This window comes from Geotrypetes seraphini, chromosome 10 (genome assembly GCF_902459505.1).
Source record: "Geotrypetes seraphini chromosome 10, aGeoSer1.1, whole genome shotgun sequence".
NCBI lineage: Eukaryota > Metazoa > Chordata > Amphibia > Gymnophiona > Dermophiidae > Geotrypetes > Geotrypetes seraphini.
This window is the reverse complement of record NC_047093.1, coordinates 67,714,678-67,730,013: the sequence shown is the minus strand read 5'-3', so window position 1 is coordinate 67,730,013 and position 15,336 is coordinate 67,714,678. Positions and strand designations below refer to the sequence as shown.

The window sequence follows — 15,336 nt, the reverse complement described above, 5'->3', positions numbered from 1 at the left end:
AGGGGTCACCAAAGTGATGGACTGGACACCCAGATATGGCAGCAGAGTAGTGGGGCACCTTACAGGGCACTGCTGTGAACTTCACAAAAAGGGTGTCACATAAACATCTCACCACAACTCCCTTATAGGTCATGGTAATCCCCCCAAAACCTACTAGACCCACCTGTTTACCACCCCAATAGCCCTTATGGCTGCAGGTGGCACCTATATGGCAGTAGAATAGAGCTTTGGAAGGCAGTGGTTAGAGTGGATTATGGGCCTGGGTTCTCCTCTCTATAGTTCACTAGCCCACCTCCCAGACTCCCCTCTTTGCAGCTCTATTAGGCTTTCCTATGGTAGATGCTGATGTTCTGAAGGCATGTAGGTACGTTTTTATTCCAATTTTTATTGCAATGGGGGGGGGGTCAGTGATCACTGGGGGAATGTGTGGGGGCTGTACTTTGTGTCTGCAGTGGTTATCTGGTCACTTTGGATACCTTCTGGGCACTTAGACCTGTTTTTAGATCGCCTAAGTCACTACGTACACGTTCCATCTAGGCAGTCTCATTATACTTTCGATTATACTTGCAGTGTGACTAAGTCTAGGTCAGCCCATGTCCTGCCCAAATCCCACCCTCACTACTTCTCCTAAAATGCCCCTTTCAGCTCTGGGCTTACAGCGGCACTGAAAAGGCCTACGCTGTTTTTAGATATGTCTAAAACCCATTTCAATTATCAGCACTTGGATGACCTGTCTTTTTGATCGTCCAAGTGCCGATTTAGGCGGGATTTTAGACGTATTCCCATTTCGATTCTCAGCCCCATAATGGGTAAGTGAAAAAAAAAAAATCACAAAAGATATAATTACCTTTTCCTAGAAAATACTTGAAATACCATCTGGTGTGATATTCAGGATTTTCCAAGTGTACATCTGTCCTGCGCCAGGTACCTGGGGTGTAGTCTATATTCTGAAAGAGAAAACCATATTCTTAAATTATGAAATTAGTCACTCTAGAAGACAAACAATGGATTTGAGGGACAGTGGAGGAAAAAAGCATAAAGATTGTAATGGCAAAATAGGAATTGACAGACCTGGCCAGAAAAAAGCAGTTTCCTTCTGCTTTTATTGTCTTAGAGCTCAATTAGAATAGTCTTAATTGGGTTATGATACCATGAAAAAATCCCTCCTGCCTCACTTTATTGCTAGACCACTAGGGTTCAAAAGGTATGTTGGAGAGGAGTCTGGGAGTTGGGAGGGAATCGAGGTGGTTAACAGGACAGGGACAGGATGCGGGAAGGATCGCTGTTGCCCTGGCTCACCACTGGACCATCAGGGCTTAAGGCAGGCCCTTGGGAGGCCTACAATGGGCCAGGGAGGTGGAAGAAAGGATCGCTCTTGTTCCGGCTCACTGCTGGAACATGAGGACTTAAGGGAGGCCTGCAGTGGGCATTGGAGACTGGGTGTAGAGCTGGACAGGAAGGGAAGTAAGGACTAAGCGGAGGGAAGGAAGGAGGGTTGGGTGCAAGGCAGGGCAATTGAATTTAACCCCCCCTAGTTTTGATTCAACTGAATCTTTTTTCCTTTTTATCCCTTTTTGTGTGAGGGGAGGGAAATTACCTTGATTTATAATCGGATCGGTTTATATACAAGTATTATACAGTATGTAAACTGTTCTGAGCTCCCTTGGGAGAACAATATAGAACATTGAATAAATAAATAAATACAATTTTCAGCAGTATTCACCTGAATAGTGCTACTGAATACCAAGCTGAAAATCACTGGTACCCGGATAACCCCTATTTGTCCTGTTTGTCTGTTTTAATTAGATTGGAAGCTCTATTGAGCAAGGTTTGTCTCTTACATGTTTAATGTAAAGCGTTGTGTATGTCTAGCAGCGCTATAGAAATGATAAGCAGTAGTAGTGGTATGACAGCTGGCAGCTGCCCAGTTCTAGCATATTCAATATCAGTATTCAGGTTCATCCCAGAGCTGAATATCTGGGCATAAACTGTCAGTAGTGGTCAGCATTTTGACCCACAAATATTTATGTGTGATCCACCTTGAGTCTGACAGTAAGGTATGTGTGGCTTTCTCACTGTACCGTGTAATGTTCTCTCTTTCATGCTCAAAACACTGAGGCTGACAAGCATCAGGAAGAGATCAGGTTAAACCGAACAAGCTATCCAGCTAAGTAATTTACCTGACTATTCAGTATCCTAATCATATTATATCAGATTGCTAAAAACACTCACCTAAAGATATCCAGTTAGCTTTAGGATGTCTATTTTTCCAGTTAGAATGAACTTTAGCACTAGCCAGTTAATCTAGCCACACACCTAGCTCACCTCCAATTCCGTCCAAATGCAACTGGTTAAATTTTGTCTGGACAACTCATTGTCCAGACAAATTTTACTGGCCTTTATGGTGGACCTTCAAAAGGTACGAGTTGACTGGGGAACTCTGAAAGTTAACAAGGCACATATTTTGCAAGTCAGTTGCATTCATATTGAGACCCGGTTGATGTAGTGTATCTAGATTTTCAGAAAGCTTTTGATAAAGTTCCTTTTGAGAGGCTCCAGAGAAAGTTAAAGAGTCATGGGATAGGTGGCAAAGTTCAGTTGTGGATTACGAATTGGTTATTGGATAGAAAACAGAGGGTAGGGTTAAATGATCACTTTTCTCCATGGAGGAGAGTAAACAGTGGAGTGCCTCTACTGGGACCGGTGCTATTTAATTTATTTATAAATGATCTGGAAACTGTAACGATGAGTGAGGTGATTAAATTTGCAAATGACACTAAACTGTTCAAAGTTGTTAAAATTCATGCAGAGTGTGAAAAATTGCAGGCAGACCTTAGGAAATTAGAAGATTGGGCGTCCAAGTGGCAGATGAAATTTAACACGGACAAATGCAAAGTGATGCACATTGGGAAGAATAACCCGAGTCACAGTTACTAGATGCTAGGGTCCACCTTGGAGGTTAGTGCCCAAGAAAAGGATCTGGGTGTCATCGTAGGCAATACGATGAAACCTTCCGCCCAATGTGTGGCGGCGAACAAAAAAGCAAACAGGATGCTAGGAATTATTAAAAAAGGGATGGTTAACAAGACTAAGAATGTTATTATGCCCCTGTATCACTCTGTGATGTGACCTCATCTGGCATATTGCGTTCAGTTCTGGTCTCCTTATCTCAAGAAAGATATAGCGGCACTAGAAAAGGTTCAAAGAAGAGCGATTAAGATGATAAAAGGGTGGGATCTCCTCTTGTATAAGAAAAGACTAAAAAGATTAGGGTTTTTCAGTTTGGAAAAGAGATGGCTTAGGGGAGATATGATTGAAGTTACAAAATCCTGAGTGGAATAGAAAGGGTACAAATGGATCAATTTTTCACTGTTAAAAATTATAAAGACTAGGGGACACTCAATGAAGTTACAGGGAAATACTTTTAAAACCAAAAGGAAGAAATATTTTTTCACTCAGAGAATAGTTAAGCTCTGGAATGTGTTGCCAGAGGTTGTGGTAAGAGCGGATAGCATAGCTGGTTTTAAGAAAGGTTTGGACAAGTTTCTGGAGGAAAAGTCCATAGTCTGTTATTGAGAAAGACAGGGGGGAAGCCACTGCTTGCCCTGGATTGGTTGCTACTTCTTGGGTTTTAGCCAGGTACTAGAGACCTTGATTGGCCACCGTGAGAACAGGCTACTGGACTTGATGGATCATTTGTCTGACCCAGTAAGGCTATTCTTATGTTCTCATGACCCTCCCTCCCTCCCCCTCCCCCCCCTCACAGAGCTTTTGGCATACATCTGAAAAGAACAAAGCCTTTTTGCAATAGGGAAATTTCCAAAGTCAGATATGTATTTTTAAATCCTTTTTACTGCTCTTTGATTATGGTGGCTTAAGGTGGGCTGTGTGTTCACAGCAATGGTTCCTAAGCATCAAAGGGAAAGATGAAAGGAACATACAGAGGGAAAAAGCTTACTATATCTTGGATAAAAGCTTTTATCAGAAACATGTCTTGCTGCCTATTCCTCAATTATTGCCATTCCTCTGCCCTTTAATTCTAATACTAACATGCTGGGCATTTAGAAAGAAAGTGAATATAGAATGTAACTTAATCGCTCAAAAAAACATCCAGTTTTCCCAGCACTGGATGAAAAGTACTTTAGGAATTCTTCCACCAGTTAAAGATACAACTGAACGTTAGTCTTCTAGACTCTGCCACTGTTCCCAAATTCTTTTGGGAAGGCTTCTATCACCTCCACAAAGCAAGAAATGATATGAAGGGAAAAATTCAGCATTGCACACACAGTTGCAAGGTACGCAGGTACTTTTATGCATCCATGAGAGTTAGATGAAAAGTAATACCTCCACCTCCATAACTTCTGTTTAAATGAAGCAATTTTAATGAAAAAAAATGAAAATAATGCATGAAATTTGCTCTTTTACTACATATATTTACTTTTCTACATAGACAACACCATTTTGCTACATATTTCTGCCAACAATAGGCAAGATTTTGAAAGCTGTCTTGAAAGTCCTGCAGATTTTGGGGTCCTTTCACTAAGGGACGCTAGCCGTTTTAAGCACACGCTAAACACTAACACGTCCATTATATCCTATGGACGCATTAGTGTATTAGCGCGTGCTAAAATGGCTAGCGCGCCCTAGTAAAAGGACCTCTTTGTCTCATCAACTAGCTGTTCATAGTCCTTTTCACTTTTTCATTCAAGTCAAACAGATGTCTCCAAATTCTTCAATTTTGGAAAAAGATGGAAATCCCATGGTGCTAAGCCTGGCCTATCAATGGGGCCTGACAACTTACACCCTAGGGTGCTCAGGGAGTTGAGTGATGTCTTGGCGGAACCGCTATCCGCACTCTTCAATCTCTCCCTTAGTACAGGTAACGTCCCGATGGACTGGAAGACGGCTAACGTCATTCCACTCCACAAAAAAGGCTCCAGGATGGAGATGGCAAATTACAGACCAGTGAGCCTCACATCAATAGTGAGCAAATTAATGGAAACCCTAATCAAACGCCAATTGGACAGGATCATGGACGAGGAGAATCTACAGGATCCCCGCCAACATGAATTTACTAAAGGGAGATCCTGCCAATCCAACCTGATCAGTTTCTTTGACTGGGTGACGAAGAAGCTGGATGCTGGTGAGTCCCTGGACATCGTCTACCTGGATTTCAGCAAAGCACTTGACAGCGTACCACACCGTAGGTTGCTGAGCAAGATGAGTTCTTTAGGATTGGGCGACACATTGACCAAATGGGTTGGGAACTGGCTTGGAGGTAGGCTTCAGAGGGTAGTGGTGAATGGCACCCCCTCCGAAATGTCGGAGGTGATAAGTTGAGTGCCACAGGGCTCCGTCCTTGGCCCGATCTTGTTCAACATCTATATAAGAGACTTGACAGAAGGGCTCCGAGGTAGAATAACATTATTCGCCGATGATGCCAAACTAAGCAATGTAGTGAGCAAAAGCACAACAGACAAAAATTCAATGGCAGACGATATGATGCATGACCTACTTCTACTGGAGCGCTGGTCTAGGTCCTGGCAACTCAGTTTCAATGCCAAAAAATGCAAATTCATGCACCTGGGGAGCCGAAATCCATGCAAGGTTTACACCCTAAATGGCGAGATCCTGACAAGAACTGAAGCGGAAAGAGACTTAGGGGTGATTGTCAGGGAAGACATGAAATCTGCAAACCAAGTGGAGCAAGCTTCATCCAAAGCAAGGCAAATCATAGGCTGCATATGCAGGAGTTTCGTCAGCAGCAAACCGGAAGTCATTATGCCACTGTATAGATCCATGGTGAGACCGCACCTGGAGTACTGTGTGCAATTCTGGAGGCCACATTACCGCAAGGATGTGCTGAGACTGGAATCGGTCCAGAGAATGGCCACCAGGATGGTCTCGGGACTCAAGGAGCTCCCATACGAGGAGCGGTTAGGGAAGTTGCAGCTCTACTCACTCGAGGAACGTAGAGAGAGGGGAGATATGATTGAGACATTCAAGTATCTCACGGGCCGCATCGAGGTGGAAGAGGATATCTTCTTTTTCAAGGGTCCCGCGACAACAAGGGGGCATCCGTGGAAAATCAGGGGCGGGAAACTGCACGGTGACACTAGGAAGTTCTTCTTCACTGAAAGGGTAGTTGATCGCTGGAATAGTCTTCCAATCCAGGTTATTGAGGCCAGCAGCGTGCCAGATTTTAAGGCCAGATGGGATAGACATGTGGGATCTATCCGCAAAGATAAATAGGGAGGGTCATTAGAGTGGGCAGACTTGATGGGCCGTGGCCCTTATCTGCCATCTATTTCTATGTTTCTATGTTTCTATATCAGGTAAATGGGGTAAGATGGTGAGACCTAGGATTACCAGATGTCCGGAAAAACCTGGACATGTCCTATTTTTAGAGGACTGTCTGGGATCCCAGATGGACTTTCCAAAACCCAGAATTTGTCCGGGTTTTGGAAAGCTGATAAGCTTCAGCCACATCTGGGGGGCTTCTGAGCATGCGTGGATGATGTCCACACAAATCCATCCGCTCATGCTCCAGGCCCTCCAGACGTGGCTTGAGCTCGTCCAGAAGAAAAGAGGAGGCTTTGTGAGGGTGGGGATGGAAGCGGGATTGGGAAGGGCTGGAGCAGAACAGGGTGGGGCTGGAGCAGAACAGGGTCAGGTCATGTGTCTGGGGTTTCCCGGAGAAAAATAAGGTAATGCTAGTAAGATCTAGTTTCTCAATTGCCTCTGTGGTGTTTCGTGCTATGAGGCCTAGCGTTGTCTTGTTGCAACAAAATTTCCTTCTTGTGTTTCCAAGCTTTTCTCAATCATTCTTTCAAAGTTTTCAGAGTTGCAATGTAATGTTTTGTTTGACCCTCCCATTGTTCTTTAGAAGTTTGTCAACCTTTTCCATATGAGACTTGTCCATTGCTGTCATGGGTTGTCTACTTCATTTCTGATCCCACAAAACAGCCCTTCACAGTCCACAATCTTTACATTTTTGGCCCAGTGATGCATAGTATTCATATCAACACAATGATTACCATAAGAAACTTACCATCAGTTCACTCTGAAGTGATATTGCTACAGGAGCATTTCGCCATTCAGCCTTTTTAAAATTCATACATTATCATTGCACTCCATGTGATTTTTGGGTTTTGAAACATAGGATATCTAGGACCCCTGAGGAAGAAGTGTTTTCCAAAACATGGACCATGTCAGGTCCTGGTCTTTCACCAACGTAAACCATCTTCTGGAAAGCAATGTTTTATTGGTCTTAATAAAGTTCCTGTTTCTTCTGCATCATCTCTGCAGTCCTTTTTTGATTTTGTTGGACTCCTTCAACAACTGGAAATACTATCAAGGCACATTGCTTAACTCACACCTGAGTACTCACTGCATGTTTCTAGTTCACATGCAATAGAAAAACAGCTTTTTCACACAGGCACTTCTCACCAACTGAGGTGAGAGGAGAGATTTCAAAGAACAAGTGAACATGTGTAGTGCATCAGTGCTGCCACCTGTTGATTAATTATGGAGGTATAGGTATTACTTTTCTTGCAATCCTTGTAAATTGTAGCTTGCGTGTAGGTGGCCAATAGAGGTGGCCTAAGGGGAATAGGAAGGAATGTGAGACCATATGCAGAGACCTGTTGGCTGGCCTCACTTGCACAAATCTGTAGGGGTTGAAAAGCAGGGCAGAAATGTGACATCATGTGTGTGAAGAATACAGCTCCACAATGGTAAGACTAGCCCTAGAGACCAAGGCGAGGTATAGCAGTATTAAGACTTGAAAATCCTGGGCACATGCCCTGCTTTCATCCCTGATTTAAACATACCCCTGGGAATACCTCTTTTTAACCAAGGTAAAAGTACACAGTATGGAAGATAGTATGCACTTTTAATTGGATAGCCAGCAATTGGAATAGTGACAACAATTCACAGTGAATCAATATTTACCTGTTTCTAAGTTCTTTCCCAAGAGAGTTATATGCACAGGCTAAGAATTTTTAATGTATCCAAGGGATTTTGTGTAACTAGCACTGAGCAGGGTAATTGGACACAAGCGCACTTTTAAGCTGTAGTAATTAAGCTGCTAGTTTTCGCTCTAGGTGTTTAAAAAGTACATGGAAAATGAAACATGATGCAAGTTTTATTAAAATAGTTACTTCCGTTTATTAATTGCCATAATGATCCTCAAAAGATTGGTTACGTCACCGGGAGGTCTTTACAGCTGCCAAACGCTGGCTTTCAGACAAAGATCTCAACTCGATAATTCATTGCTCCCCAATATGTACCTTTTGTCCTGCATGACATCATTACTTGTCAGTCAATCCATTAACAGAGTCTGTCCTTAAATTTGGACAAAGAACTTCCTTTTAACATCGAAATAAAAGTTTCAGAAATCATATTTTCATTTACATTCATTTCTGAATATACATTATTACATATCAATATGCATTATTACATATTCAAAGAAACTTTGAATCTAAAACTGCTGAACAGTTCTTGTCTATCAGCACTATAGAAAGGAGGAGGGATATTACCCCCTGCTCTGCAAAACTGGCAGTTTCAAGTTTCACTGACACACACACAGAAGGCCAAGATCCCTTCCTATGCTAGAGACTAGTACAGTGTCTCTGATTCTAACTTAACTATTTCCAGGTGTTGCCTCAGGATTTCTCCTTAGAGTTTCTTGCAACTTATATATATCTATATAAAACCTTTAAATATAAGTACAAATCATTTTCTCACATCATTCATAGCATCCATCATTCATTCGGGGCCCCTTTCATCCATAGATCCACACCATATATTTCATTCATATTTAATGCATGTTATACTCCATTTTGGAATATGGAGTCTAATATGCTCTTCCTAACCGGCCTTAGCACATCTGTTTTCAATTTGCCCATGAAGCTCAAGGCGGGAAATGAACAAAGACAGACAAAGAGAAAATCACTAACACGAAATGGAGTCACTACCTCAAGATGGAGCTCTTAATATCTTTCTATGTATCATGTATATTCTGATTTCCCCTATAGTCTGGCTTAATAGCGAAGTACATAAAGAGAATATTATTATGCTTTTCCTTAATATAATCTATAATGTGTTTTTCTGGCCTTGGCTATATCCATATTCAATTTTCATTCACCAACTTTTCGTACGCTTCTATTGGGCGTGGCCTTAACTAACACATATGCTTGTATTTAACTAGAGTTACCCAGAAGCATACGAAAAGCAAGCGTTTTTGTACAAAAAAACTTCATAAAATACTGCACCATCATGTCCTGCACTGTCCATTCCATTAACGTACCACAGCTATTGCCCCCTACAGTCCACGAGACACTATTCAGCACTCCTGCTTTTATGGAAATGTGTTTGTCATGCTTTCCACACATTAATTTTCCACAATTTTGTTTGGCAATGGGAAAGGCTCTGTGGATATTTATATTTAAGAATACACGTGCTTCCTTTAAAATGAGTTGATTTTGTCTTAAATCTAGAAATCTTTATTTAGTTGTTTTGTTTTCTGGTTTGCTTGTTTTGAAATTTGCAGCATTCCTGTCCTTCATTACCTCTTTCAGAAGGCCTCAAAATTCCAGCAAAACTGAATGATTTATTCTGCCTATATAAATCTGTAAAGACAAGAAGCTGTTGTAGCCTAGTGTAAAACTGGATATTAAATTGATGATATATTTAAACATTTATACAGTTCTGTTCTAATCAGATACTAGAACTCATTTTAAAATGGATAGTAACTATATGTATAAATGCTGATTTTCAATTCTGCTCTGTAGATACAATGGGATGCAAGGATTATGAGGCATTTTTGGCATAGTTTGGGTACCTCACCCCCCAAAAAACTTAGAACTTTTCAGTGGCCCCTTTTCAGTGGCCCCTCGTGTGTATGTGTGTGTATATACACACATACACACACACAAGGGGCCACTGAAAAGTTCTAAGTCCAACCAATAAAGTGGAGGTAGTCTCCATTAAGGGCTATACATGTCCAGCAATATTCCATTTTTTTATTATGTATTTTTCTGACGGAACGAAAAAAGTGGAAAATCACTGGACTAAGTGTATAGCTCTCGATGGAGACTGCCAACTTTGTTGGTTGGGCTGAGAACTTTTCAACAGCCCATCATAGCCGATAAATCCTGCAATTCATTATCCCCCTCTTGGGCCTTCCATTCACTGAGGAAGTCCCTATGATTTTCGAGGTAACTAAATAAAGTTTACTAACTAACAATGGTGGAATATTGGTTGAGGAAAGCAGCAGCAGTTAGGATCTGCATACTGATAGCCTGGATTTGGCACTAAAGCCCTGAAGCAGAGGTTACCAGCCACGAAACGATCGTCGGCCTGGCCTGTTTGTGTTCAGTGGTTTTTACCATTAATCATTGTCGGCTATTTGTTGCTCCCACCTGCTAACTTTAAACATGTGCGAAAGTTTTTTGCCTATGATGCTTTGGTGGAAGAGTGTGGGTACACCTCTCCGTTTGTCTGAGGCTTTTCTTTCGCTTAAGTAATAAGCTAGCTTTCTTGGTTTGTGTGGTGCTTTTGTTTTGGAGTGATATTTTTGAATTTTTGTAAATATGTGGCAATCCACATAAAAACCTTAAGGACTTAGTCTGCTAGGAACACTGTGTTCCCAGCGGACTAGGTCCTTATGTGGATTGCTACATATTTATGCATTTTTAATAAAGTCCATTTCAGGAACATCGTCTCTTCACAGTGTTTCTTTGGTTTCTCTTGGACTTTTTTTCTCCGTGGAATCTTAGGGTCAATTTTTTTGTTTTGCTTATTGTGTTCAAATATGCTGCATGTATTAACCCCAATCTTAAGTTATTGTACATTGCTTAGAAATCTGATAAGCAATCAAATCAAATTTTTAATAAACTTGAAATTTGAAACTTCAATAGGCTCTCCCTGCATTACACAGGAGTGCCTAAATGGGGGTGCCCAGTTATAGAACTTCCCCAATTAGTCACTAAGGAGGGAATTTATCAACGGGCATCATGCCATTTAGTATGTGCTGTGTTAACACACTAATGATTAGTGCACACTTTACGCTAAGATGCGGAATATATTCCTGTGAGCATCTTTGCATTTAGAGCGCACTAACGCCGATAGCAAGTGATGCTGCACTTTTTGTACACAAGTATTTTTCTGAAATGCTTGCTCTTGCTGAATATTTAGGGTATGTTCCTGCTGCTCTACTGTATACATATTTTACAAAAGATTCATGTTCAGAGCCTTTTGTAAAACATATTGGAAATTGTGAACTTCCCAACTTGATGTTCCATTTCTGACCCTGACACACTGTGCAAAATTAGGCCTATAATCTACAGAAACCAGTTCAATATTGTTAGTATTGGAAGTTTAATTTCCTAATGGCTATCTGGCACATTTCTGAGTTATTTGACGCTAAAGATAGCTGATTGACCTTCAAATGTTATGTAACGTTGCTAATTAGATGTTTAGCATTCTGGAGACCCACATTAAGCGTATGAGTGCACTGGGGGTCAAAGTTAAATGCTGCTCATTTCCTTATCTTCCAGTGCATTCTAATTTCAACCTTTCATTTAGGTAAGTGATGCAGACTGATTCCAGAAAGAAAACAGTAAGCCATATGTGACAACTTTTGAAGATATAGTCATAATCAGAGGAACTAGTAGGTTCCTCTGATTATCAAAATACCCTACATATGTATGAAGGAGGCCATGGAAAAATGAAAGTGCCCCTGTTCAGAATTTATAAGGATGTTTATCTTGCTTGAATTAAACCAGATTTTCTAATTCTTCTCCTTGGTCAATAACTTTGTATTTGAAGGGAAATTCCCACAAATGGTGACTCTCATTCCTTCAGGAAAACTGAGATCACACAATCTGCAATTCCTTCTCAGAAACTAGTCATTTCCAATTGCATAAAATTAAATCAGCGGTCTCAAACTCAAACCCTTTGCAGGGCCACATTTTGGATTTGTAGGTACTTGGAGAGCCGCAGAAAAAAATAGTTAATGTCTTATTTAAAAAATGACAACTTTGCATGAGGTAAGTATCTATAAATCTAAAATGTGGATTATCCGAAATCTGAAATTATCAGATGCAATTATCAGATGCAATTAAACTATAGTTTATAAACCTTTCCTTAATTGGTTCTGATACTTTCAGCTATATACAGCTGAAAGCAGTGCAACATGCAGAAAGTGAAAAACTAGCAAGAGACAAGATTTTGGACCAATTATTTTGAGGCCCTCAGTATTATAAAGAATGATTCTTTATGGAAAACTTGTGCCTTAATTGTCCTTTGGTCGCGTCTGCAACTGCCTTCAGCTCTCACCTCCTCCAACATCGGACACACGCACAAGCTGCACTGCCTCCCATGGTTACCTTAGGTTCTGGAAAGTTGCCCGCCTCACTGCTGTAACCTCACACAAGCATTTTCCTGCACCTGTATGCGATTGTGAGGTGGAGTGGAGAGGAATATCGTGTACAGATGCAGGAAAGCGCTTGCATGAGGTTACAGCAGTGAGGCAGGCAACGTTCCAGAATGCGACCGCTGGACACGACCGCCGGACACTTAAGGCACAAATTTTCCATAAAGAATCATTCTTTATAATACTGAGGGCCTCAAAATAGTACCTGGTGGGCCGCGAGTTTGAGACCACTGAATTAAATGGATTGTGATGAGGATCTATCTATATCCCTTATCATACTGAGTGGGATTTTAATTTTATTTTTCCTGGTACAAAAATATCAGCTTTCATTTCTTGTAAAACTACACTACTGCAAAGGAAGATTTACAGTTGAAAACAATGGGGTCGATATACAGCACAGCTGGCTGTGCTAAGTGTTTTATTTTAGCTGCTACCGGTGTTATTCTCAAATATTTAATGCTGAGCTATGATTCGGCACTGGCATTGAATATCATGAGCCCTCCAGGGACACAAAAAAATACCTACTGTAACGTCCCTTACTCCCTCCAATGGCGGACTGCTCATTTGGAGCACCTTTCTCTAACCTAGACGTGTGAAATACCAGGTTTATTTATTTATTTTAAAAATGTATTACTCACAACTATCCAACAATTCTGAGCAAGTTTAAATATGGATGTCCATCTTTTTGAGGATGGACATTCCTTCCCCTTCTGAAATTGGAGTTGGTTGTTCATATTTTGGATACTCAATTTTCTTTACAACTACAAGTAAAAAGGCTGACTCAAAGACCTTTTGCACTTATGTGTAGACTCCATTATGTTTGAGAATATTTTGAAGAGAAGCAGTTTTGTTTACTTGTGCAGGCCTTGCTGTTGAGTCTTTTGGACTACTGTAATGTCATTTATTTGAATTATCTGTTCTTGATGAAAAAACTTCAAACAATCAAGTTAATTTACTCATTGAGAAAAATCTGATCATATTTATTTTATGGTAAAAGTTCATTGGTTGTCAATATGGACATCTGTTTAAATTGTTTTGTTTATTTTATAGATCATTGTGTGGGTTGGCACCATCTTATTTAGATGTCCATTTATTATTGACAATTTCAGTTAGACCTTCTAGAAGCCTTAATTTATTTGCTTTTCCCTCTGCGAGAGGTAAAAAAAAAAAGGCTTAAGCGATTGGAGACTCTGCTTTTTTCAGGTAGCTATCCCGCTCTTTAATAAGGTGTGCTAACTGATTAGCGCACGCTAAACGCTAACGCATCCATAGAATATAATGGGCACCTTAGCATTTAGCACACGCTAATCTTTAGTGCGCCTTAGTAAAAGGACCCCTTAGATAACAAAATATCTTTTATATTACTACATGCTAAAAACTATCTGGATTTTTGACAATGAATTAAGACAGACATATTTGTTTCAAGAATTTTTAAGAGCTCAGTAATAGAATTGTTTTGCTGTGCTGATGGATATTGTTTTATGATTGTAATTCCTGGAAATGTTCAGCTCTTTTAAGATTATTATCTGTTTAGAACTGCAAGGTTAATGCAGAATATAAAAAAATAAATGTTATGTTATATTTTGTCCCCTCCCTAGTCTTGCCCATAACATGCTCTGACCACATCCCTTGCCACATGAATATACTACAATTTTAGTATACTGGCTTTATAAAATTGGAATATTCTGGTAATATACTGGCTTTATAAAATTGGAATTTGGATGTCCATGCAATAAGGATGTCTAAATGCCAGTTTTCAGATGTCCAAACCACCACTAGAACTTCTAAAGGTCCAAAACAATGCTGAATAGATACACTGTTGCTGGCATTTAAATAAATCTGTTGATTGCCCAATATGCTTATCAGATACCAGTTTTGCCAGGGTGTTTTCTAAATCATAAAGGAACCCTTTAACTAAGCGGTAGCAAGCACTAACATGTGCTTACCACTACTGCGGGGTGTGCTCAGGTATCCCACAGTAGTTTTTGGCTTTACATCTGCTTCCCACACATGCTTATATATTTTTTTTAGCGCTGTGGGCATGATTTGGGGGCGGAGAGTAGGTGTGCCCTGTGCTAATTGGATGGCACAGCTACATCACCATGTGCTAACCAATTAGTGTGTGGTTAGTGTGGGAGCCTTTACCACCTGGAAAATAGGTGTTGCCGTAACTGGGAAATTAGCAGTGGCCATTAATTGAAGAAATTGAAAATGTAGCCATTTTAAAGCCGTGCTAAAAGTAGCCTCAGTGCATGGGAAATCCAGATGATAGTCCTAATGCAGATAATTGTAAACTGTAGCAATCCAGGATAAGGTTGTACATGAAAAAAAAACCTTTGTATTTCATTTTCCTTTTATTTTTATTGTTTCATTCGAAACTAACTTACATTTATTTCATATGTGGAGAGGCTATTTTGATATGATGTCTAAATCCAAGTTTAGAAGTTTTCGGAAGTGTGCCCAAAAAATCAGATAGAAAAACATGGCCTTTTTGAAATTGAAAAACGTCTATTTTTTCCCCCCCAAAAATAACTATTTCTAGTCGTGTTCACCCTTAGTGCATCTATAGTCTAATCTCGTTATAACGGACTTCAAAGGACCTGGAAAAATGGTCCGTTATATCCAAAGTCCATTATATCCAGAGTTGCATTTTTTAAAAACTTTATTTAGGTCAACTTGAAACAACGTTCAATCAATGAACAACAGTTACTGCACAACCATATCAGCAACATCAAGAACAAAACTCAGAAAACATTGGTATGGCACGAAATGATTGCAAACCCAGAACACTAAAAGATGTTCTAAAGCATTATTTTGTACTGTACTGGGCATATATCTACCCCTTAGCACACACTACATTGAAATGAATGATAACAATGACATTTTGCTCGCTTTTT

At 40.3% G+C, this 15,336-nt stretch overlaps 1 protein-coding gene across 6 annotated transcripts in view; it reads right to left on the bottom strand.

The window, feature by feature from the left end:
• The window catches only part of GARNL3 (GTPase activating Rap/RanGAP domain like 3), a 564,903-nt gene that overhangs the window by 209,488 nt on the left and 340,079 nt on the right, over positions 1-15,336 (bottom strand). For 5 of the 6 annotated variants that reach the window (XM_033962150.1, XM_033962147.1, XM_033962149.1 and 2 more), the window contains one exon: positions 848-947. In XM_033962150.1, coding sequence (XP_033818041.1) covers positions 848-947 — 100 coding nt within the window. Of the gene's footprint in view, positions 1-847; positions 948-15,336 lie in introns of those variants that run through there. The other variant, XM_033962152.1, reaches the window with a different exon arrangement.